The sequence below is a fragment of the Aulonocara sp. 'chitande type north' Nkhata Bay genome, linkage group LG14, assembly GCF_057382095.1.
Source record: "Aulonocara sp. 'chitande type north' Nkhata Bay isolate Kocher_YH1m ecotype deep benthic linkage group LG14, A_spYH_male_GT1.1, whole genome shotgun sequence".
Taxonomy (NCBI): Eukaryota; Metazoa; Chordata; class Actinopteri; order Cichliformes; family Cichlidae; genus Aulonocara; species Aulonocara sp. 'chitande type north' Nkhata Bay.
The window spans coordinates 1180407-1205158 of record NC_141357.1 but is presented as its reverse complement, the minus strand read 5'-3'; the positions used below and the strand labels follow the sequence as shown (position 1 = coordinate 1205158).

At 44.3% G+C, this 24752-nt stretch overlaps 1 protein-coding gene across 1 annotated transcript; it reads right to left on the bottom strand.

The window, feature by feature from the left end:
- Positions 1–1947: 1947 nt before the first annotated feature.
- On the bottom strand, positions 1948–24708 carry LOC147313831 (A disintegrin and metalloproteinase with thrombospondin motifs 15-like). The gene is made up of 8 exons (XM_086260513.1): positions 23552–24708; positions 18408–18540; positions 16327–16494; positions 11886–12169; positions 11614–11791; positions 8844–9019; positions 7979–8154; positions 1948–7499 (listed from the first exon to the last, which is right to left on the bottom strand). The coding sequence occupies exons 1-8, from the start codon at positions 24503–24505 to the stop codon at positions 6722–6724; spliced, it is 2847 nt and encodes a 948-aa protein (XP_086116639.1). The 5' UTR covers positions 24506–24708; the 3' UTR covers positions 1948–6721.
- Between the last annotated feature and the right edge of the window lie 44 nt (positions 24709–24752).

The following is a 24752-nucleotide window of genomic DNA, read 5'->3' as shown; positions in this document are numbered from 1 at the left end:
TGAGCTGTGGGTGAAGTGCATCTAGTTTGATCTTTGCAAATCCACATATTTGACTTGGGTGTGATTCAGGCCAACAGTAGATAGTCATGTGGCCTTGTGCAACTTTACAAGTCAACCTTTAGGGAACTGATCTCAGACGATGCTCTGGCACAGACTGAACACTCTTCATCACATCTTATCTATAAAAGCAAAACGAGAAAGAACATCTGGTTTACTGGCTCACAGTTTTACCCATGGAGATCTAGAGGAGTTTGAAGCATATCAGTAACATATTTGGTTTAGCTGCACATTTACAGAGGAAGGACTTTTGGCTGAACAATGCCTGCTTTCGTCCTTTACAGACTGACATGCTGATCGTGAACTTCAGGCATCCAAATGAAGCTAATGCATTTCAGACTGGGAGGTAGATGCTACCCTCAGAAGGAGAGAGGAAACGAGAAGGCTCAGTAAGCATCTCCATTTCCCACACCTGCCACAGGAGGGTGTAGGGCAGGGGTGGGCAATCTCAGTCCACGAGGGCCGGTGTCCTGCAGGTTTTAGATGTGTCCTCGAACCAACACAGCTGATTTAAACGGCTAAATTAGCTCCTCAACATGTCCTGAAGTTCTCCAGATTCCTGGTAATGAACTAATCATGTGATTCAGGTGTGTTGACCCAGGGTGAGATCTAAAACCTGCAGGGACACCGGCCCTCGTGGACTGAGAGTCCCCACCCCTGGTGTAGGGTCTGCAATGGCAACGTCCTGGAGCACCACCAAGTCCAGGGCAAACCTACACATTAGGAAAATGGATGGATAAAAAAATGAAACCCAAACACGATGATAAAGCCAGACAGGATTACCTGGGTACTGGATGCTATATTTAGAAGTGGTTTACAACAAATGTCTCTTTAAGAAGAGGGAAACTTTGTGCTAAAGTCGAGTGTTTCCTTGACATATGCACACACCTGACCTCCTCCAGGTGTGGCTCTGAGGCTCACTACAAGTGAGCCTGACTTTGACCTTAGCATCATAATCAGAGCGCGATGTTTTAGGGTGAATCTGACCCCGTAAACACGTCATTACTGTTGAGAGACCTAAACAAAGGACCACAGCTAGCTGCTCGCTCTTTCCAGTGTTCACTTATGAGGTTGCAACCAAAAATCTAATTGACAAAAGAGATAAATACCCTGTGGGCCAAAAGGACTGCAGTGGGATATTTTACCCACAGCTGGAAACATGGTCAGTTTAAAAAGGATGAAAGCGTCACATTAGTACATTTTTCTCAGTGCCTAAAACAGGACTTTTATTTGTGTTAGGTAATCACAATGCCAAGTTTATTATGTAAGCAGCAAGTTGTGGGTGGGACACACAAATGCACATGTGCTGTGGACCCTACACAGGAGAGCAGCTGAGTGTTTAGCACACGTGTGTTAGGACGATCGTTTTTCTTTGTATGAACTTGTGCTGTCACTGAGTCCAGTACCTGGTTAAGTGTCCATTTCTCTTAAATATTGCCACAAGGAGACACATCGACCTGATTCTAGGTAGAAATGAAATGCACACACCTGTGTGTGATTCCCTGTGACAGCCTGCTTCAGCTAACCACACCTTCTAAAAAATGTTAAATATTATGGCTAATAAGTCCTTAGATGATTGGAATGATGGTGTCTGCCCAACAATGCGTCAGGCTCGCTCGCCAGGCCGGTGTGTTATTACAGCACAGTCGAGACAAGGGAGCTTAAATCAGCAGAATACCAAAGTAGATGAATGAATGTGTTTTTATCTGTAGTCATGCTTCAGTTGAGGAAGGGCTTAAGTATCAAGACTGTCTCGTGTGGTGGAAGACTGCTTGGCACAGCAGAGATATGATGTAACAGATACCAACAGGAGCGCTTCACCAAACATCCAGCCAACAACATGTGAATGTGGAATATCTGAATATCTCAATACTTTATTGTATTCAGCTAGATGAATGTATACATAGTATACAATACAAGGGACAACAGTTAAAACAATATTATATGTGCATGAATAATAAAAATAGCATCACCACCTTTTAGATGGTGTAACTGGTCCCTCTAAACAAACACAAAAAAGGTTTCTGTTAAAGGACAGAGTCGATCAATGCAAACTTCCAATAAACCCAACATTTGATCATCATGCATGAATTTATGATTCAAAGTAGAGCAACAGCTGAACCCGACTTCAGACTAATCTTATACTTTAAATATTTAATTTGAAGACAAAACAGCCAGTTTTGGAAGAAAGACGTGAACAGTCTTTGATGTGAGTCAGTTAAGGTTATTATTTTCCTCCTTATCTGATTGGACAGACCTGTGAGACCAGCGTAATAAAATGAACCTCATTGTCTCAGGTTGGGATTTGGGTTGGAGCTGGGGTCATTACTAACCACCAATCAGACGCCAGAGGGTTAACGTCTTAGCATCTACGTATTTGATTGGAATTTTCACACGTTTAACATGCAGACATTTCAATTTGTAATAGAAGAACTGCCAAAATGCATGTAAGGAATTAATGTGAAAGGGAAACCATAACCACCCGTAAATGGTTTGCTAGTGGTCTGGTGAATATTGCGAGGATAATGGCGAGTACAGACATACCAGCACGCCGTGGATCAACTCTCTGTTCAACAACACATGTTAACGCTACACCAGGGAGGAAAAACAACAGGAGCTGCTTGGTGATACATGTGATCCGTTTGTTTCCATAAGCTTCATCAGGAAAACACATTTTTCTTTTTGTAAACCACAAAGAATAAAATGTAACACTGGAGGAAACGGTCCAAAATGTTGTGTTATGAATGTAGGCAGATATAATAAATGAGCAAAAACAACAACAAAAAAATCGTTCCCTTCCTGTTGCATGTTTGTCACATGTTGTGTTATATTATTAAACACATTTAATAGCAGACAAAGATGACCGTAAATAGAAAATGCAGTTTAAATAATGATTTGATTTATTACGAGACAACAGGGACAAAAGCCGCCTGGCCTCTGGTGAAAAAGTAAAAACCTAAATATTGGTTGGGCCACACTTGGCTGCAATCAAGTGTTTGCACAAACTAACAACGAGTGTTTGACGTTGTTGTGGAGGGATTTTGGCCCACTCGTCAGTTCTTTCCGAATTGTTTTAATTCAGCTACACTGGAGAATTTACATCCTGTTTAAGGTCATGCCACAGCATCTCAGCTGGATTCAGGTCCAGACACTAACGTCCTGCGTTTCAGGTCATTTTGGCTCAAGTGGACTTTGAGGGACCATCTGACAGCCGGACAGTCGCCTTCAGGATTTCAGCAGATTTCCTGATTCCATCAGTGTTGGCAAAGCAGACCAGACACACTCCCAACACCAAGACTTTTCCTTTTATCAAAGGCTGTGTTAGTTTGACACCAAATACTGAGACTTGAACTTTCCAAAAAGTTTTTGTCTCACCAGTCCACACTTGGGGCTCATCGAGATGTTTGTGGACAATGTGAGACCATCCTACATGTTCTTTTTGGTCTGCAGAGGTTTTCTCCTTGAACTCTCCTTTGCCTCTTTCATATGTTTGGATCATGACCTCCGAGCTAACTGAGTTCTTTAATGTTGTTCTGAGGTCTTTTGTGACCTGCTGTGTGACTCACTGACACACTCTTAACTTTGGTGAGCTGGCCACTGCTGGGAAGGTTGATCACTGGTCCAGGGTTTCTCCCATCATGGGTAATGGCTCACGCTGTGGTTTTACCAACCTGACACATTGTGGTTAATCAGAGTTAATTCGTGATTTAAAGAGAGTGATTTCTCACACAGCTAAGTTTGGATAACTTTTAAACAACAATTAAAAACTGCAGTTTGTATCTACTGAGGTTTTCTTTGACTATTTCTGCTGCTGGCATTTTACTTTTAATGCTCTGTTCTTTTTAAATTCTCTGGTTGGGAGTCTCATTTATATTTTATCTATATAAATTTATTACAAATATTATTATTGACTTATTTTTTGCGTGCAGTTTTAGTGCTCCATTGTCCTGCCATCGTCTCTGAGCTTACTCATTCTGTGTCCAGTCGAGGATGTGGCTCGTCAGTAGAAATATATCTATCCTGCTAGATTTTCATCCCAGGAATTTTCCCAGGGGACTAAAGACAAATGTATCATGTCCACAGATAAATGTACAGCATGGCCCATCTGTCAGTGTCTGCAGGCGACCTAAAATGTGAAACCTTGGACTGTCTGCACAGCAAACTAAACTGGACACCATGTCGAAAGATGCTTGTGTTATATTCCACATTCTTGGCCCCATGTTGTTAAGCAGTTGCACAAGTGTTTTGTTTTTCATACACAAAGTGCTTTCGGGAGATTCTCACAGTGCATTCAGGTCTTATTTTGACTTGGAGGGATTTCTGCTGCTTTTACCACTGAACCTTTCTGTTGAGTTCAAATTCACTGATCCCTCGAAGAGCAACTGGAAGCAGCAGCTTGAATGGTTCTTCCCACAAAGTCTGTCACTGAAGCATTTCTTAGGCTCCAGTTTACGTCAAAATTACATTGCTGTCATAACTGGTTTAGACGTAGTGATAACATAGCAAGACAGTTATGATTTCTTTTTGCAATAACGGATTAATTTCCATAATCTTTAGAAGCTTTACTGAGGAGGGAAGCAAACTACAAACGTCTATTGTTTGGTCTGTAAAATGCAGGCAAACATAAGGCAGTGGTTTCACGTCACTAGTTTTGTCTGGTAAACCAGTCAAAATGCTAAATTCACTTAGAAAGTGAAGTACATTATTGTACATTTAAAGGTACAGTGGGTACAGCTGATCGTTTCTTTTGTGGTCCCTTGTGGTTTGTGCTTTATGGAGTGTCTAGTCCTAAACCATGTAACTGGAGGGATGCAGCCACAAAGCGACGGGAATAATCTGCAGAAAATGGTCTGCGGCCGATACAAACACAGGCACATTTTCATATGGGTTGTCTGCTTAACCAGGAGAACTATAGCCTTTTATTAGGTGTACATTTAGTGTATGCTAATACTGACTAATTGGGAGGACATGAGTGCATCTACAGAAAAGTCAACTTTGGCCGACCATCACCTTCTGAAATCTGAATGTGTTAAATCTTAAAGAAATAAGGAAACCTGTAAAATAATCATTTTAATCTTAGATTTGAAGGTTTTACTGAATGTGTCTACATACGTGAAGAAGCCGTGCAGCCATGTATGCTTTCATGTATAAGAACATATATGTACTTTAAAAGATACACAAAGTTACCTGGAGGTCCAGGTATTTAGTCCTAGTTTGTATATTCATGCAGGGGTTACCTAAAGGAACACAAATGGAATTTGACTCTATTTCTGAAGGTGAGTGGGGTGAACAGTAGTTCATGAATTTATCAATCCACCATTTCAAGTTTTTACCTGATCTAAAGCCTCCTGGAGGTCAGGGTTTGTCAGTACCAAGCCAGCTTCAGGTTGAGGACAGATATGAAAACCACTCTGCAGAGAGCTGTTTCACTGTGCTAAGGCTTTGTGCCAGCTTACAGGTCTTTGGCAACATAGAAGAAGCAGCTGAACATGTGTTGTTGCTCTTTGCACAAAAGACACACACATTAGAAACAGCATCATACTGACCGACTACATTCACTGTATAGAATATAATTTCAGCTCAGCTCGAAACTTACTAATACTTTGGTCATTAATTCAGGAATTCTTTGATGTTTAGCTAACCTCTCATCATCCACCAGGTCACCTGTGAGCCATCCAGAGTGAAAGGAAAACTTAACGCAAAATTTCACTCTGTGACAGGGCTCGTACAAAGACAGACAAACACACGCGCACGGTCAATTTAGAATCGCCAGTTAATCTGTGTGTCCACCGCACAGACACGGGAGACACACCCGAAATCCACACAGATAGGACCAGACTGGATTTGAACCAATCAGGATCCACCACACCACCATGTCACCCTAACACTTTCTGAGTTTCTGTGCTATTTAAACCCGTCGCTAACCCTAAAGAGTCACTAATGACCTGGATCTGTTTCTTTTTGGAGACATATAAAGCTGGGTTCTGTGTTTCATTTGTCCATATCAGACAACAGCCCATCGCACACACCAGTAACTAAAAGGAAAACGAACATGTAGAAACTGCATGGATCAAGGAGGCCTTAAATGTGACATATACAGTACCATGTTTCACATTTTCATCAGTTCCTCAGTATTGAGAGAAGTCCAGTACACAGGCAAGACATCATCACAGCACAGTAATGCTTTTGAGATCGAATCTCACAAACTTTCATTTCCTTGCTTTGAGATCTCACCCTGTGTAGGTATACCAAGAAGTTTGTGAGCGCTGTGTTTACAAGTCTTTTGAACGTTTCCGACAGCGATTAAAAGTCTTTATGTGCATAACGGAGTCTTTGAGGATGCAGCAGCTCTGCTGCAAACTCTAAGTCTTAGAAGGTCTTTTGTATATGCAGGCATCAGGTCATCGGTCCTGGAAGAGGTAGACAAACCACGAGTCAAACCTCCCGCTGCAGGTTTGACAGTTTGGGAGGGGGCGGTCTCCTTCCTTTCTCTTAGGGAATAAATGTCTGTCCTTCAGACCATGGAAGACGGCCCTCTCTGGTGTAGCCCCTTCAGTCACAGTAACAGTCACCTGACACAGCAAATGAATCATTATCATGCTGATTAGGGCTAAAGGTTCACTTGACTGCTGAAGGTAACCCCCCAGGCTGCGCCTGCTCAGCTCTAGCATTGCCTCAGATTGCACAGGTCCAGCTCCTGAGGCTTCCTTTTCCCAGAGCAGTGCTCTCTGGGCAGATTCAGGCCGTTCTCGGTAATACAGCGCACCAGCCGCCTTTTAAAGCCCCTCCCACATGACTTGGAGCAGTGAGACCAAGTCCCAACATCCCACACGGGACACGGATCCCCGCATGCTCTTACTGACACGGGCCGGTCAGCACCATCACAGTCCACAGCAGGACGTCCATCCACACTCTGGCACTGTACCAGCCTCTTCTGCAGACCACTCCCACAAGTCACTGTGCACGAATCCCATCCACCTGTCACCCAGTGACTCACGGGTCTCTTCCCCATCACCTGCTTCTTAGACTCAATTTTGTTGTTATCAGCCAAGACGCTGTTCTTTGATTTATGACTTTTTTCTTCTTTCCACAGAGTCTTCTCCTCCTTGCTCTCCTTAGCGATGTAGAAGGAGTAGCGTACTCTGGGAGGAGTCATCTTCCCCACAGAGAGCACCTCCACAGTCAGAGGCTCCACCAGGGGTCTGGTGGCCTGAAGGATCTCCACAGATGTGGAGGTACCGCTGTAGCGCAGCAGGCTGCCCTTCACCAGCAGGTCACGCTCAACAGCTGACACCACGTAGTTGCCGTTCAGGAGGTACTTCCCGTGGCGGTTCTTCACGGCTAAGTAGTTTTCATCGCTGACCATTCCTCGGTAGCCCCGTTGACGGATGTCAATGTTGGACGCCCCAACGGGCAGCATCACCACAAAGTTGTAGCCATGGCTGCAAATGAAAAGGTGTCAAACACTGATGATGTCCAACCGAGTGGTTTTAAATTACAAGTGCCAAAATATCATTAATACAAACTAATTAGGTCCCATGTGTTAGTGCACAATGCAAACAACTAAACTTAGCACAATGACAGAATCCAGAATAAGACCATGTGCCATTTCTACCAGAACCAGTCTTACCAGTACATCTTCAGCCAACTACTCTCTAAACACAAGCTTTCATTTCCTGTTTTCGGGTGCCAAGTATAGCAGAACTTCTTTTTTAGGAGGTGAATTGTGTTTGTGTACAGTGAGTCTTTCAGATTAAATATGGGTTGAAATGTAACATTTGCATCTTTGTTTGAAGCTTTTTATCAAAATCGATACTTTATCTTTACGATTTGATTCCACTTTGCTGATGTACTGAATTTAGAAACATTCTGTCACATGGAGCAATGTACTAGGTAAAATTTGTATGTGGGGATTACTTACACTGGCTTGGTGAACAATCCTGAGACCTTCTTGCAGCCTTGGTTGTCCCCACCACATACACCACACTTATCAAACTTCCTGTTAGAGTCCAGCTTGCCGTCACAGCCTGCCTTGATGCATTTTCCCTGAACGCACACAGACGTAGTGTCCGGGGAACAGGGTGTCCCATCCACAACCTGCCACATTCACATCATGCATGAATACACACATCAGAGAGAGCTACCAGCCTTTACTTTAAATAAAGCAGAGCCATAAATCACTACAAACCAAGAAGCTTCCCCAGACTGATTGCCACAACATGTCAGTGAGACGTTGGCTTGTATTTCTGCTGATTTCATAAAAGGTTGCTGAGAAGCCACAGCTGTGCAGTGATTCTGTCTCTCCATCTTTGACTTTCTCACCACTCTATTGATTCTCTGCTGCCACCAAAACATCACCTGTCACTTTAAAAGTGATGGATGTAACCATCATCTCCCAAACTGTGAATAAGGCCAAGCAGTGACACACCAACCTTTCTAACTCAAAGCTTCAGCGTCCCATCAGGTTTTGACTCCTGACTTCTGAAGTGTTAAACACTGAGGAGTTCAGATTCATTATGAAGCATAATAGTTGATAGGCCGGTGTCATGTCTGAGCTCGTTACACAGATACAAGCGTGGCAGGACTTTCATTTTGAAATTAACTGCAGCATAATGAAAGCTAGCAGTGCTGATCTTTGTACTGTGTACAGCCATCACTTATCTTTCATTTAATGAACATAATTTGCGTTCTTGAACACGTTTTTCAGTGTGTTAAGAAAGAGTTGATAGAAACAGATACAATCAGAATTGTTTCCTGAGTGGAACGGCTGAAAATCAGATGCATACCTTTGGAGCAAGGACGTAGAAGTATCCGGTCCCATTGGCACGGCAGATGAGCTTGCATTTGTCCTTGGGAGAGATGCCTGAATATTTGGGAACCCAAACCACAGACGAGCCCAGCCGATTGGTGTTCAGGTTTAGGCCGTTGAAGGCCTCGCATTGCTCCTCGCGGAAGCTTTTATCTGGAAATGAAGCAACAGCCTCAAATTAGATGTCTGTGAAGGTTCTCAGTCATCCAGGTCATTGTAGTCAAAGGAGCTTGCAAAGAAAAGCGTCTGGACTTCTTTAAGTTACTTGAAGACGTTTCACCTCTCATCCGAGAAGCTTCTTTAGTTCTAAGGTCAAATGGTGGAGAGTCCCAGATATAAACCTAGTGGGAGTTTCCCCCCACAGAGGGACAAAAGGACCCCCTGATGATCCTCTAATCGCCTGAGCCAAGGTGGGAAACTGGGTGTGGGTCTCAATCAGCCAGAGTTTCGGGTGTGTTCATTGTGAAACCTGGCCCCACCTTATCATGCGAATTCCTGAGGTCAGATGGCCCAGGATGTGAGTGGGCGTTAAGGCGTCTGGGAAGGATCTCAAAACTGGATTATAGATGGCAGACAGTTGGTGTCGTAAGCCCCGCCTCTGTTCAAAGATGGTCGCTCACAGTGGACATAGATGGCTTCTTTCACTCCTCTTTCAAACCATCAGGCTTAGAGGGAACATGTTCTGCCCGGTGGTGTTCCTGGACTGCGCTGTGCACATTGAAGAGAACGGCAACCTCAACATCGAAGTTTACCGGAAGCCCACACACACGGACCAGTACCTCCTCTTTGACTCCCATCACCCTCTGGAACACAAACTTGGAGTAATTAGGACCCTACACCACCGGGCAGAACATGTTCCCTCTAAGCCTGAAGGAAAAAGAAGGAACACACACATGTAAAGGAAGCACTCAAAACCTGCGGCTATCCTAAATGGGTGTTCTTAAAGTCAGCAAAGAGGCACAGAAAAGAAGACCAGACACCAGCGAGGGAGGATAAGAAGGACAGACGCAACAACATTGTCATCCCCTATGTAGCCGGTGTACCAGAGAAACTCAGGAGAGTTTTCTCCAAGCACGACATCCCAGTGTATTTCAGACCCAGCAACACACTCAGACAGAAACTGGTTCACCCGAAAGACAAAACGCCAAAACACAAACTTAACAATGTGGTGTATGCTGTACAGTGCAGCGAGGAATGCTCAGACCTCTACATTGGAGAGACCAAACAGCCACTTCACAAGCGCATGGCACAACACAGAAGAGCCACCTCCACAGGACAAGACTCAGCAGTCCATCTGCATCTTAAGGATAAAGGACACTCTTTCGAGGATGCCAATGTTCACATTTTGGACAGAGAGGACAGATGGTTTGAAAGAGGAGTGAAAGAAGCATCTATGTCCACTGTGAGCGACCATCTTTGAACAGAGGCGGGGTTTACGACACCAACTCTCTGCCATCTATAATCCAGTTTTGAGATCCTTCCCAGACGCCTTAACGCCCACTCACATGCTGGGCCATCTGACCTCAGGAATTCGCATGATAAGGTGGGGCCAGGTTTCACAATGAACTCACCCGAAACTCTGGCTGATTGGGACCCACACCCAGTTTCACACCTTGTCTCAGGCGATTAGAGGATCATCAGGGGGTCCTTTGTCCCTCTGTGGGGGGAAACTCCCACTAGGTTTATATCTGGGACTCTCCACCATTTGACCTTAGAACTGAAGAAGCTTCTCGGATGAGAGGTGAAACGTCTTCAAGCAACTTAAAGAAGTCCAGACGCTTTTCTTTGCAAGCTCCTTTGACTATTCCCCAACTGGTTGGAGGCAGTCATTGGCAGCCTCTGTAAAACTGATTGCTGGAGTCGCAGCCACGCACTACAAAAGGACAGTTAGCATTGGTGGTGTTTGCTGCTGTTGCTGTGTAAAATTGGTTGACCTGTTGGCTAAGCAGCACTGAAACTGTGAAGAGTGGGATACAAATCAGACATTTAATCTGCCTTCAAATTAAAAGTTGACTGTTTTGCTGGATTTAGTGGTAAGGCACTTTTACTTTGAAAGCAAACATTCTCCATTTCCGATTTGTAGCACGTTTTCAAGTTTCATTGCTGCTCTGTGGTTAATATCTGACATCGTGGCATGTTTTATAGAAACTAAAGTTTGGAGGTTGTGTGACTGATTCCACCTGGTGACAGACAGCAACAGGTCCAGAGTAAATGAGGTTGTGAAAGGGTCCTCGACCAGCCTCTAGGCCTGTGTGAATGAGCTCTAAGCTAGCCAGCTGTTAGCTTGCAGCAGTGCCGTTTTACTTAAGAACCAACTAACTTTTCATTAATTAAATAATCTTAATGCTGAGCTGACTTAATTTCTTCGAACACAGAGCAGAAACTGTCGTACCAGGTTAGCACTAGCTAGTCCCATTAATGCTGCTGTTTCTGTGCTTATGAAAACTGTTAGCAAGTAAGCTAACAGGAAAATGACAAAGCAAAGTCTATGAGGTATTTATAGACCTCCCTGACTGTTTTTAAATTTTCTGACTAAAACTGAAGAAAATTTTAAAAATACTGAACACATGTTTGCATTTTAATCTAATGCTAATCTAATACTTGGATATAGGCTTAAGGAGCCCTCCTTGGGGGATTTATTGCAGGATTTTGCCACCTTCTGTTTGAATTACTTGCCATCACTGGACAAAAATAGTTATGGTTGCTAAGGTTTATTTTTATGGTGAATGGTCCGAGGATCAGCGTACCTGTGTCAGGACAAGGGCTGAGGTTACAGGAACGGTACTTGACACGAAGGCCGTAGCAGTATTTGCCTCCGTTTTCAGGGACAGGGTTGTTGCACTGTCTTCTTGCCAGCTGAACTCCGCCTCCACAACTTCTGGAACAGTCACCAAATGAACCCCACTTCCCCCACCGACCATCGACCTGAGACAAAAGAACGATCAAAGCTGTTCACTAGTCTGTGACAAAAATGCTGGAGCAGGATGGGATGCTGCTTTCTTTCCACACCCCGTCTCACCTTGATGTGCTCAGTGCTGTTCTTCACAGAGCAAGCCCCCTGGTAGCAAACCTTGCCGTTGCCACAGCTTGTGCCATCGGCCCAGGGGAAATGTCGAGTTTGGCAGACCAGCTGTCCTCGGGCCTTTCCCGTGCACCACAGCTTGGAGCAGGGCTGCATGTAAGGGCAGGGTTTGGAGCCGGGGCCAAATGCAAGCTCACACTGACGGTGCAGGCTGTAGCTGGAGCCGGGCAGGTTGTCGGGCAGTGTCAGCTGCTTCTGAGGCTGGTCCAGCAGACAGTCTCCTAGAAACACACCGAGAGTAACAGCAAAGCTTTATTCGTGGAGTGATCAGTTTCTTTAAATAGCTAATCAATATTATTACAAAAGGAGAAAAGCCTTATTTGCATGTAGGTGATGCTGATTGAGAAAAACCTGTTATGTAGTTTATGCACTAACAAATGTTTGTAGCTGTTCACTGAGCTCACTGTTTCTTACACCCTTGAATGTTTTGGTTCAGTCTCTTTACTCTCATCATTTTGTGCAGCAGGAAATGTGTGCACTACACTACATCACCTACCCAGTACCAAACAAAGTCTGCAGCTAGCATACGAACACTTTGCAGCTAAAAATGGGATGAGGATGTGAGGCGGTGACGAGAGCAAACACAGAACAGATGAAAGAAATGTAAATTGTGCACTTGTGTTTACCAGGTGGAAAGAAGCATGGCTGTCAATAAATTCAAACATTTCAGCACTGAATGTTGCCGGTCCTCTTTTCTCAGAGTCTGGTCATAGTTGAAAAACAGCTGCGACATGAAAGTTGAATGAATGTCACAGAGGATAAGAGTCTGACGTGTTCACTATGTCACTAAAGAAACACAGTTTAAATGTACAGAACTGTATGGGAAGTGTTTAAAAACAGGAAACAGGCTCTGACAAAGCCGGTCTGCCTGCACGGCCACGCTGTTCTTTGGGCTCCTGTTCATTATTATCTGTATTTGTCTTTGCAAAAACCTCGTCTATATTTCTCCCCTTGCAAGTGATGGTCTGACGCGACCTTTATTCTCCGAAACATCGAGTTCAGTTTTTAACATAGCTGTGGACGGGACATCGGGACTTGGATGATGCTTCCTGTCACCTGAACGTGTGAAAACTCATTCGAGGTCACTGAGCTTCATCAGTCAGTGGAAATTTAATTGAAAATGTAACCAGTGTACGTTCACCTCACGCATTCATTTTGATCTGTTTTATATGACACTGACGCTGAGGTACATTTAGGTAAGTTAATGTAAGGTCCTGGCAGGGAGATAAACAATGATGCACGTTTAACATTATGTCGGACTTAAACCTGCAGCATCAAAGCCTATGGAAGACAGGCACTGCTTGAACTTATAAATAATGTGTGAACAAGCAGAGTGTGCTCTGCATGAGACGGTGCAGACGCCTGATCGTGTTTAGTTTAAGCTAATGACTCAGCACTGTTAGCTTGTTCAGGTTCATTTGCTTGTTTTAGGAACGGCAGTCGTTGGTAGCTGGAGATTAGGGGTGATATAATAAATTAGTACATTTAATGACTTCACTTACAGTCACCCTCAGGATGGTTAATCACTCTGTTGGTGTATTTATAATCCAGAATAGAACAAATGTGTATTGTCATTATAACAGTGTTACAGTGAAAAAGCGTCCTGCTTCTCTGCTGTACGTCAGGGCGTGTAAAATAAACTGAGAGAAAGGTAAACACAGGTACAAATAATACTGGAAAAGGAAAATAATACATTTTATTCTAAAACAATAACATAATATAGAATCTGTATTTTTAATGTGTGAGCTGTACGTCCTCCAAGAAGGCAGGAGGAAAGAACAGGTGATGTTCACAGTGAGTGGGGTCCTTTGTAAAACAGCTGGAGTCAGTGGGGAGCTGTGACGCCGTCACCACCTGCTGTGGATTCTTGTTGTTCGCTGTGAGCAGCTGGTCAACCTCAGCACACGGCAGCAGGTCAGGAGTGTTGAAGACTGAGGCTACGTCCACACTAATGCGCTTTCGTTTGAAAACGCATCATCTTCTCTGCGTTTTGGCCGCCCGTCCACACTGAGACGCCATTTTCCCCGAAGGAAAACGCAGTGTTTAGAAAACGCTCTCGAAAACGAATTCATTTGGAGACGGTGCTTTTGCGTTGCAGTGTGGACAGCGAAAACAGAGACTTTCAAAAACGATGATGCACTTTAGTCATGTGATGCAGTCACGTGGCCAATTAACCTAAGATAGCGGAGGACGTTATACAGCAGTTGTTTTGTTTGCTCTCAGTTTTGTCAGCCCTAGTATTCTCACTCGCTTTTGCACCTTTGTACTTTTGTGTTACTCGCAGCAGCAACTCCACCTCGTTGCTAGTCCATTTAAAAAACCCGCTGCTTTTCCTCGACATCTTGCCGACGTTTCAAAGAGCCGGAAAGTAAATAAGACAGAAACGAGGCAGGTCGAATCTTCTTGCGTTTCACGCGTGCGCAGTAATAAAATGTGAGCGTTTTGGGCCGTTTCAATGTGGACGCACAACTCTGTGAAAACGACAGAAAACGATAGTGTGGACGCCGAGTGTTTTCAGACAAAAACGCCGTTTTCAAATCTATCCTGGCCAGCGTGGACGCAGCCTGAGAGAAGTTGAGTCAGCAGGTGCTGATGCAGACGATGGATTTGAATGTGACGATCTGTTGTGAAGATACTCACACCTACCACATATTCCCTCTCTACCTCCTCTCTGTGCAGGCAGAGGACCGACAGCTCAGTGCACTTTGAGTTCCAAACTCCACTGTTTCTTTATTCCCGTTAGGTCCAGGTTATTGTGACAGCACTAGTCTGTCAGATGCTGCTTCACTGTTCAGGAAGGCCTGAGAGAAGGTTAGTCTTATTGGAGCTTGTAGGACTACAATGACCTCAGTCCACTGATGGCACTGGGTGTTTTGGCTGGAGGACAGCCGGCAGCTTGTAGATAGACATAATGTGTTTCCTTATCCAGAGAGCGTAGGAGGAAGTTTATGAAACCGTGTGTGAGGTTACAACTTCAGAATTGAATAGCTGTGCCTGCTGAAGCAAGAATGTCCACCTGTGTTCTCTAATATCAAGTAATATTCCATAATAAATGCATCGATATTATACTTCTCATGTCCTTGGCAGTTATTGCTACATTAAGGTAAACTTGGAACCATCATATATTCCATAACATATGAGAAACGTCCTCGGCTCTCTTGATCCATGGCCTCACCGGAGAAATCTTCATGATGACTTTATGGTCTCAATCACTAATTTAAGGTCTTCAAATGCAACACCTGCATGTTCTCCTCTACCTGCGCGGGTCCTCTCCAGGTGCTCTGGCATCTCCCCACTGTCCAAAGACGTGCACCTAGTGGTGGCACAGGCTGCACCTTTCACCTCATGATTGATAGCTGGCGTATCGTTCAGCACCACATAAGGAGAAGAGGATGGGTGAAGATTGCAGCCCCCAACAACAAACAGGTGATATCATGAGGTCTATGTACATCGTTTACATACAGTCGGTGGTTTTCTCTGATTCTGGCTCAAAACTCTAACATGTAGTAAAAAAACAAACTCTCATCCAAAGAAGACCACAGGAAACAGAACCCAGACTGAAAATCAACAGAATCCAGATGGGACGTCCACCATGTCTCTTACTGATGTCTGACTGGCAGATAACACTAATCACTCTGTTAACTTGTCTTTTAGAAATTTGCTCTTGGCTAGAAATGAAGAAACCGAGTGATCCGTCAGAAAAACAAGATTTCTGGACGAGGATCCAGAATTTTCATTTCACGTACACCAGTTAAGTACAACTTTTTTATCAAATCTGAACTGATGACAACTTAACGTCATATATGAATGAAATGCTGTGGCCTTGCCTCGGCTGTTCACCAGTCATGTAAAACAACTGTGTGACCAGTTGGTCCACATCAAGCCTCAGCATCCGCGTTCTGCCTGACGACAGGTGAGTTTCGTTTTCACCTCGATCACATTAGGGGGGCGTGCTAAGCCGTCAACAACCACTAAAATGTTGCCCCTGCAATGACAAACAGTATTTATATAAAATTCTCTATAACCAACATCTTTATAGTTTGTAAAGTCATTTGACTAATTACTACGTGTGCACCTTTTAAAAGTGGCCTGGTTCTAACTAAACACTCCAGTGATAAACTTGCTTTAGATAAATTGCTCCGACTTTTTAAAATAAAACAATATGATTGTGAGGCACAGTTCAATAACTGAATCCAAATGATTGAAAACATGTTAAACAGAAATATCATTTGGCATGAAATCAAGCAGAAATTACAGGCAAAAAAAACATTTTGTGGGTACAGTCAGATTGCTACCAGCTGAGAGCTGGATGACGACGCCTGGACATAATTAGATGTTAATCAGAGTCCAGAAACATAAGCAGGAAGTGTTTACTAACCGTGACCTCTGTCCAGGAACTCGGTAACGATGGCTGCACTGCACACAGACCAGGGTCGGCTCCTGTCTATCTGAATCAGCGTGGGAGACATCATGTGGTTGTCCTTTAGTTTCCCAAATACCTCCTCACATGCCTTCACATTGTCATGGGGCATGTTGAAAACGTGGCCTGAGGGAAAACAGTGGGAAGAGGAGGACTCATTTTGGTTCTGTTTTCAGTAAAACACGAGCACAATGAGTTCGTGCGGAGATAAAGAGAAATGCGAACATATTAATGCAAAGACAAATCGTTTACATACACACAGCAGCTCTACTCAGTCATCTGAAGCTGATGTCAGGAACAGAGCACTTTATTTCCAAAGGAAATCATTACGTTCCCTAAATACAAGCAGTGCCTTCCAAAATAAAAAAGAAACATAAACTGTGGTTTTAATGCGGTCGTTCATGAGACCGGATTATTTCGAGGGGGAACTTGTGTAATTACTTAACATATATGAGGACAGTGTAAACCAATGCCTCTCCTGGGCCTCTCGGGTTACTCGTGCATCTGGTTTCAGGCTAAAGCCCTCTGTTTTTCAGCAGGTTTCTCAGCGGTCACTCAGTCTCAGGAGTTTTTACAAGTTTGTGCAGTTTAATGCTATCTATTACTAAACATTAAGGCAGCAGGCGGAGAAGAATTACCTATTTATGTTTTCATTAGGAGTCACAGATTTATGCTGGTAATTTAGCTAGCTAATAGGCTCTTCACAAATTCTGGAAGAATTTTACAAAATGAATTTATTATGGTGCACAATCACCGTAATACATTGAAACTAGGATTTCATATAACCTGGTAACTGTCATGTCAGAATAAAAACATTATCCAGAGTATGTCATGGTTCTGGGTCTGTGAGCCAGTGTTGTGTGTATTTTAGTTTTATTTAATCGATTACTGTATTTTTCTCCATGTTTCCTGTCTTATTTTGAAAGAGTGTTGTGGTCTTTGGTCATTGTATTTAGTTTCACGTCCCAGTAGCGTCATTAGGTTCATGTGTATCAGCTGTGTCCTCGTGTGTTTTCATTACCCTAATCACCCTTGTGTGTATTTCGCCTGTGCTTTTCTGTTTAGTTATTGTCAGGTCGTCTGTCATCCCCCCCATAGTCACAGTCACGGTGTTTCTCAGTGTTTCTGTTCGTTTAGTTTTTATGTCTAACTCCTGCCACCAGGCAAATAAAGGCTCGCTTTTCATTAAAACCCAATCAGCATCTGCTTTTGGGTCTTATTTCCAAATACACCGGCGCACCCCGCCGCGACAGAGTAAAAACGAAGTGATGTTTGTGGGTTGCGTAAGAGGCTAAGCTAATGAGGCTAACCTGGCTACAGCCAGCCTAACAAAGAAAAGCACCGGGGGCAGGGCTAAGAGCTAGCTGTTTGTGCCAAAGTGTACTTTGTAACAGTACTCAGTAGAGCTTGGATGAAGCAGGCGAGCCATTCCCAGTATCTTCAGACCTTTATGCTAAATTGCTTGCTGTAGCTAATAGCTAACTCACAGACACAACAGTAGTATGAATCTGCTCGTGTCACTCACTTCCACCCCAAATGTTTGGAGATGAACAATAGTTTATGTATGTAGTTTACAATTAGCAGCCACTGCTGGACATACCAGTAATATTTCCTGTGCTTTCGTTGCCCCTTTCCTTTCCACAGACTGGCTGGACTGTTAAAGATGTTGCTTTATGATATCAAATGAAATAGTTGAGATTTTTCACAGCAGCCATTTGCAGCTGCCAGAATACAAAGTTACATGGTGTGGCTGCTCGGTGAAACACTGAGCGCTGCTTTTGATTGTAATGATACTGATTTTCAAACACAGCATCAGATGAAGGCAATTAAATCATTTGACAGATTGAAACCCACCAGTCCCCCAGGATCAAGACCAAGAACCGCAACCATACAATTCACCATGAAAATAATAAGTCCCACAGGCCGGGCTAGTCTGCGCACTGATTATGCACATACAAGTTTGTCAAGCCCCAAATAAAAAGTCATTCTGTGGTCGTGTTGGTTTAGCATGAGGTGCATAATGTGAGAAAACTTCTGACCAAGTTCATGAGCAGTCGTGAAAGCCGAGGGTAAGCCGTCATCCTCGATGACGGAGCAGCTCCTCTTCGGGTCGCACATGGTCCCAACATCAGCCATCCCCAGCGTATCGCAGGTCGTGGCTCCACAAAGATCCTGGTGACACAGAGACAAATGTGTGCTTCTTTATTCTCATTGGAAGCCTGAAAAATCAGATTGGACTCGGGCCATGTTCCAAACATGCTATGTGTGGCTGGGCCCTGAGCAACACATTGAACAGACCATGAAAGGAACTAATTCAAAGCATGTGGGAGTGTGGTTTGCTTATTCCCTGTTCTTAAAATATATTGAAGCAGAGGGTCGGGGGAGATGGGCTGCCACAGATTTCCTCTTTGTGTTTCTGTACAGAGGTAAGAATATACCTCCAGCGCAGCGCAGAGTGGAATAAATCCACAGGAATCTATCTGACTGTGTTCATCGCAAAGTCTGTTCCCATCTACTCTCTGCTTACATTCACCCATTCTTAATTTACAGAACAGTTCAAAGTAAATTGTTGGTTTTATGTGAACATCTGATGTTTTTATATTGATAAGAATCAGTCTGTTGTTTTATTTGTTGTCTGAGCACCTTTATTAAATATATATTTGTCCTGATATGTCCTGTTGTACCCTCTGTACAACATTTTAGAGAAAACCTGTAGTTTCGGAGCACCCAGATGCCACCAAATGCAGGTTTCCCCCCGAAATGCAGACAGTACTTTAACCTACACTTGATGTAAACTTCACAGCACTCCTTCAAAGTGGTATTCAGAGTAAAACTCCACAGTCTGCTGCACCAGAACTGAACACAGTCGTGTGCCTTTATGGTGGCTGCTGGTTCTAGAAAAGTAATTTGATTGAATTGCAAAAGTGTCATGATTGAAGTAAGTTGTACAGAGGAGTCGTCTGTATTCAAAACAAAACTTCAAGACAAAAACTTCAAGACAAAACTTCCAAAACCAGGATGATCCCCACACCTGTGCCCACATTTACAGCTGTGGTGTTATCTTCTAGCTATGCTGTTAATGTGGTTTGAGAACAAGGAGGACAGATCACTGGTGGTTTTGTCCAAACTGAAACATTTCAACAAGTGTTGGGTTGGTTTCCATGTGTGACACTGAGGGTCCCCAGAGGAGCTCTCCTTTGGATTTCAGTCGTCTCCTAAATCAGCACCAATGTGCAAAGATTCAACATCGAGTATCAGAGGTGTTTATGTTCCTTCCAGAAGAACACTGATGTGTTGCTTCATGAGGTGCTGGCCTTGCTGTAACCACCAGTGGATCAAATTTTGAAAATGGTCGTTGCTTTAATTTATGGCTGTGTTTATATAAAACTGGCGTTCCCATCAGCCTCAGGTGTATACTGCGCTTGTTGTTAACAAATGTCAGCGTTACAAAGTGATGAGTTATATAGTGTGGTTTTTCAAGCGATCGGCTGAAGGAAAAGGAAAGGCCCTTAAGGATTTGGAAAGCATCTTTCTCCCTCTGCCTCAGTGGGATGCAGCTGCTGAGCAGGATGCATCCAAACTTACAGCTGTGTCAGCGAGCATGTTGAAGTTAGCTAGCGAGACAGCCGACAGGTTGGACTGTGCATTTCGGAGTGATTTGCGTGAATCTTCGCGGGCTGATAATTGCGGTCTGGCATGTGCTTCCGATTTTGTGATAATGACACCTTTTGATGGCAGTGCTGCTTGTTCTTCTGGCTGCTCTCTGTAGGGGTCACCATGGTAGATCATATCCCAGCATCCTCCTCTCTCACACCAACCCTTTGCATGTCCTCCTTCACTATTTCTATAAAACTCTTCTTTTTCTTTTACTCAAAATGTGGAGCTTCCTTGCAGCTCTACAATCAACACGCTTTGTTGAACATACCTGCGATCCGTCCTCTGCACTTGTCCATCTCAGCTTTGCCTCTCTTTGCCTACAAACACTTCTGTCACACATCACAAAGTCTCACGAGCATAATGTAAACCTTCCCTTTACAAATCAACCCTGACACTCGCCCCACTGACTCCACCCTGCCAGCACTGCCTTACTTCTGCTTTCATCTTCTCTCCATAGCATTTCCCCATGCTATCTTCCATCTGCTTCCTTTTCTCACTACAGATTCCAGCGTCGTCCGCAAACATCATAATCCACAGAGATTCCTAGCTGACCTCATCCGTTAGCTGGTCTTGCTGCCAGCAAAGCGAGCCTCAGAGTCAGTAGTGTACCACAGTTCTGGCCCCTTGGCTGGGCCACCACCACCACAGCTCAGAAACCACACTAGCGAGGTTTCAACTCAAACTGTCACTCTGAGAGACATTACCAAGCTTGTTGCTGGTTATTTGTTGTGGCTATGGTGTCGTGGTTAACCACACTTACCTAATACAAACCTGATGGCGATAGAGCTAGCACAGCCAGAGCTACATTAGCCAATAGGCTAACACTCTCTGTGCAGTCTAACCAACGTGTCCACGCTAACACTGTTTATTTTTGATAACTTAGTAACATGACAAGTCACAGATTGTAATGTAACAACTCACTATGAACACTAAGTGACACTAACAAATACAAATTGGTGAATGAGTACGACGTTTCCACTGCTTACGTCCACATTAGTCTGTGACTTTAGCTTAGAGCATCGCTGCACACGCTGCACCTGCTTGGTGTTCAACATTACAGCAAACTGTATTTTCCCACTGAACAACTTCTTGGAATAATGGCCACAATTCAACGATTATCAGTAATTTTGTAGCAAAGTTCTGTCACGAGGCTCACTGAAAAGGTTTCTTTGTGTCTCTGCTTCATTATGTCAAGTCAGGAATGATTTTGTGGCCAAGTGGCTTTCATGTACCTGTGTGTTCCAAGTAAATATGAAGACAGCTGAAAATGAACTTGTTAACCCAGTGTTGGCCCAGTAAGGCTGTAACACACACTGCCAACCATGTGTACTCCACACATCTTAGACTTCATAACCTATTGCATTATTTTTTCCAATGCAGCAGCTGGAGTCACTGTGCCCTACAAGGACAACAGCACTGGACCTGGACTTTCCTATATATAACAGTGTGATTAAGGGATGGTTCCCAACACTGGAACAATTTTTCATTCTTTTTGACGTAAATGTTTCTGTATGTTGCTACGTGTTAAGCAAAGGAGGCCGACGTGTATCAGACCGTCAGCCAAAGTGGACCTAATGGAAAAATGACCCCCGATAATGAGCAGGCATTGAAGAGGGAGAGACGGAGAAGTAAGAATCAGCCAGTGTTTACAGCTCTGGTGACCACATGGGATTATCTGACAGCTGTGAACAGGCTGAACTCTTCAGACGGTGCCAGCTTACATCAGCTTGAATAAATGAGGGAGTCGTTGGAATTCTAGCTGGATTCTTACAGAGTTTTTGATAGTATGAAGATGGCCACTACAGGCAGATAGTAATCCAGTTCTTATTCGGCTGAGGCAGATAGAGGTGAGGTCTTTCATGGAAAGAACTGGCTCAGCTGGTCTTTTCCACTGACGCACTGCAGCAGCCAACAGAAAAGGGGACTCGCAGAGCTGTGCAAGTCCTGGGATGTAGCTGCACCTATACTGAGCCTACTGATCACTAGTGATGGGTAAATGTGGCAGCTGTGCAGGAATCATAACAAGTCTCCACAGTGACACTGGCCATTTGTGTTATCATCACATCTTGATAACGATAGCCTGTGACACAGAGTCACAGACAAGCACTGTTGCCGCCACTACTGCTGCTGCTGAGGATTACTCTTAAGGTCTCTGGGAGTTTGCATCGTCGTCAGGCTTGCTCTACACTCTAACAATCAAACCTAGAAGCAACAAGTAAGCCACCTTTTAAAACTGGGGTGATAAACACGACAACCTTAATTAGCTGTGGTCGTGTGAAATGGGTGTTTGAAACCCTGCAATGCTGGAAAGTCAGTATCAAACTACTGGTTACAAACTCAGGGCCCCTAGTCTATTTATACCACCCACTAAAGACATACTAATCAAATAGTTATAAAAACACGAAACAACCACAGAAATGCAAAACAGCTCAAAAAAGCTGTGAAACAATTACAAGGAGGTGGAGAAACACTAAATCCCTGCAAAGAGACAGTTTCAAACAGCAATGCAAAGAAAAAAGACACAGAGACGTAGTGTCGAGATGAAGAGACGTGAAGTAAAAGCAAAACAAACAGAGACACGAAACGACCTCAAGCAATCAGCAACAACTGCAAAGGGGAGCAAAGTACTACGAAAGATACTACGAAACACAAACCCACATGATGCCCAAAAGAACAGCGATGAGGCCCAACAAAGACGTGTAAATGACTACAGAGATGCAAACGACCCCAACAAAAACTCACTGTGTGACGTAAACAGACGCAAACATACAAAGAGACAATCAAAACATCAAACAACCTGAGACAGACACACAATGATTACATCAATGGTCTCAAATTTACATGAGCTGTGGGCCACTGCTGGCACTGTCGTCTCATTGGACGGACACTTTATGTTCAAGTAGTACAAAAACAAACAAATAAACAAGAAAACACCCACAAATATTTCCTAAAATGTTTTGTTTGTTTGTTTTTAAAATTTCAAATACTGTATAAAAAGAGCAAACTGCAAACGTGAGCACAGATTTTAACTAACTGGATCCTTTCATTGAACACACACACTGGTGCTGTCTGTGCACACGTGGCAGCACTGCTGCTGTCGTTGTGTTCGTGTTTAACAAATCAAACTGCAGACATGAGTGTGAGTCTGTCACTGAGTAACACAGCCTCAGCGTGTTTGTGCTCTCTGCTCATGTCGCCTTCATGTTAAATCATTTTGGGCTTCTTAAAGAACTTATTTTAACATTGCACTCGACAACAAGGGACAAACTGCGTTATTTCTTCATGTCAGCAAGTAGGGCTGACGTGGTCCACAAGTGGCCCCCGGGCCACAGGTTTGAGACCCCTGGATGACACAATGCATCTACTTCAGCTACAGCTGTATTTTAGTCTTGGTGTCTAAGTGAACAGGGGGCCCTGTATGTGTTTGTGCCCCAGACTCCAGGATCTGACCATCCATCCATGAGTGCAGTAGTTCTGTTCTCTGCAGCAGCCACATCTCTAATGCAGCTCTGGCTCTTTGACCTACCTGTTTGGTGAACAGAATGGCTGTGTCCCAGTACTCGGGGTGCTTGTCACTGTGTTTATTTAACTTCTTCTGCCAGGAGCAGAAGTTGCGCAGAGTCAGAGCAGCATTACTGGAAACCTTCGGTCCCTTGTCATCGTCGTTTATCACCATGAAGCCCACCACCACTATGTTTATGGAGTTGAGGATGCTGGGGTGCTTGTAAAGCCTGGCTGCTACTGACATGAGGGTCAGAACGTAATGCTTTAGGCCATCCCCGTGAAATTTAGCCATAGATTCATCTGCCACAACCAGCACCTCCACAAACCTGGGGACGGCGGCGAACCTCTTAGACCTCCCCAAGGAATTGAGCACAGTCTCGGTCAAGCCGTCCGTCTCCAGTTCTCTCATGTACTTGTATCTCTCCAGGGAGACGGTGAAGTTGGTGTCAGGTGGAACTTCACACCTGCTGGTGAAGTTTCCAGCTGAGTGCGCTGGGCGTCTGCGGCGGCGAATGATATGCGTCCTGTCGAAGGAGTTTCCACGCACAGAAGCGGCCCCTGCGTCTTCAGTCTCGGTCTGGCTAATAAAATATTCCACGCCGTTATAGAAGAATCCCCCCTGCAGGCCTTTGCACAGGCTCAGCGCGGCAAAGGAGTCGGGGTCTGCGTTGACATAGCCGGAGTAGAAGCATTCCCTGAATTCAGAGCCTGCAAAGGTGTCGGGTGCTGAAACACTCCCAGCTGCAATGAAACTGGAATCTGGAGACAGATGGAGGTAAAAATCCTCTCTGAATGCACGAAGTCTAAACACGATCTCATCTTCATTCATCTGCTCGGCGCGCCGGTGCAAATACACTCCGGGCTTTTTCTGACTCAGGCGAACAGGTCTGCAGAAATCGACCTCCATGCAATGTGTCACCTTCAAATAAAGCAAGAACTGCGTAAAAAGAACGAAAGAACTGCTCGGCATCGCCATCTCTGCTCCCACTCGGGACAGTCCGCCGTTCAAGAAGTTGTGCGCAATGGCACCAAGCTCAGCCCATGCGTCTTTTAAAAGCCTATGCACTCGCGCGTCCTCCCTGCTGCTTTCCCATCTTGCACCGTTTCCTGTCTGCACGCGAACTTCTCTGAGCTGCTCAGTTTTAAAGTCGCGCTAAACTCGAGCATCGCTGTCAAACAGAAATCTGAGTGCGTGTGCAGGACGGAGCTCATTGGCCAGGCTG

What these genes read in the sequence shown, in the direction of transcription:
- LOC147313831 (XM_086260513.1), bottom strand. Translation starts at nt 24,505, where the DNA reads ATGGCGATGCCGAGCAGTTCTTTCGTTCTTTTTACGCAGTTCTTGCTT. An exon ending in CAGCCCTTGTCCTGACACAG is followed by an intron (nt 9,020 to 11,613) that starts GTACGCTGATCC and finishes CTTCATTTCCAG; the next exon opens with ATAAAAGCTTCCGCGAGGAG. An exon ending in TCTACGTCCTTGCTCCAAAG is followed by an intron (nt 8,155 to 8,843) that starts GTATGCATCTGA and finishes TGAATGTGGCAG; the next exon opens with GTTGTGGATGGGACACCCTG.